At 43.2% G+C, this 1,246-nt stretch overlaps 1 protein-coding gene across 1 annotated transcript in view; it reads left to right on the forward strand.

Annotated features, from left to right (window-relative positions):
• Nucleotides 1–563: 563 nt before the first annotated feature.
• Nucleotides 564–1,246, forward strand: part of LOC119586670 (protein groucho-like) — a gene marked incomplete in the record, with an annotated part of 70,613 nt that continues 69,930 nt past the window's right edge. The window contains 1 exon segment of the mRNA XM_037935406.1: nucleotides 564–936. Coding sequence (XP_037791334.1) covers nucleotides 907–936 — 30 coding nt within the window.

The following is a 1,246-nucleotide window of genomic DNA, read 5'->3' on the forward strand; positions in this document are numbered from 1 at the left end:
ACTACATGCTTAATGAGGGTATCTCAGGACGTGGCTGTATAAATTACTGCGAACACGGGGAGAGAGGATAATATATTGTATCACTGGCAATTAAGAGTAAAAAATAACAAAGATTGATTCGCCTGTTGAAAATTCAGGTGGTAAGTAAAGAAATATACATATGTGTTGCATTTTGTTTGATCCGTTTAGATTTAGTTGTGTTTGGAATTGACACGGCGCGGTGGCCGGCCAGCGAGGCTACACACAACTTCATGTTCATGCATTTTGGCTTTATATATTTATGTTTCGAGTGGCCGTGAGTCAAGTATTGTTATTTCGACACATTAAGAGAACTATCCTTATTTGCGTGGAGACATTAACGGCCGTAGCTCCCTCATGACTGCTTACTCTTAGATATAACACGGCTTACCAAGCATCTAAAGTACAGTAATCAATACCCTACGAGCTGTTCTTGACTCCACGTGGAGCCGACTGTCTTTTGTTTCTGGGGGCGGAGTCACTGGGCCATCCGGGGCGCTGATTGGCCGCCGCGCGAGCCAATACCGACGCCTTATTGCGGTGGATGCAGAACGCCATTACGGGATTTGAAGCTCCGAGTGGAACAATGGTTTGCTCTCGCTCCTCGCAGAATTTGTGAATATTCGGTGGATTTATGAGAGTGAATTTATTAGAAAAATAATATATAGAAAGTGGATAATCAGACCAAAGCCTCAAGTGAAGGAAAAAAAGTGTAGAGTGTTTAGTGTTTGTGTAAATCGAGTGTGAAGTGGTGAGTAAGGCGAGCTTGGTGGTAGTGCTGTGCGAGGTGTGTGAGATTTTCCTGTGGGTTCTCTCTCTTCTGGAGGATGTACAGCCTTACAGGACCTCTTTTATAACGGCAGGATCCACGCAGCCCATACACGAGACATGTATCCAGCACCTAGACCTCCTGGAGCGGTATGTATCATTGAAGTTTTGGGTGAAAAGTGAGAGAAAAGGCAGGCGCAGGGACCGGCTTCATTCATTAAGAGATTCCCATTCTCTGTTACGGAAGCGATGTCGCGTTTTTTTTCTTTTTTTTCCTCCTTTTTTCCCCTCAGATTTCCCTCCCCTTGTTTTTTTTTCTTCCTTCGGTTTTTAACCTACTCGAAGAGAGTAAAAATAATATATATATATTTCCTCCCCCCCCCCACACACACACGTAAAAAAAAAGTTAAGGGAAGATATATATAAAAATATAAATGTTTCCGTCTCCGTACCCTTAGGA

The sequence above is a fragment of the Penaeus monodon genome, chromosome 21 (assembly GCF_015228065.2).
Source record: "Penaeus monodon isolate SGIC_2016 chromosome 21, NSTDA_Pmon_1, whole genome shotgun sequence".
Classification (NCBI taxonomy): domain Eukaryota; kingdom Metazoa; phylum Arthropoda; class Malacostraca; order Decapoda; family Penaeidae; genus Penaeus; species Penaeus monodon.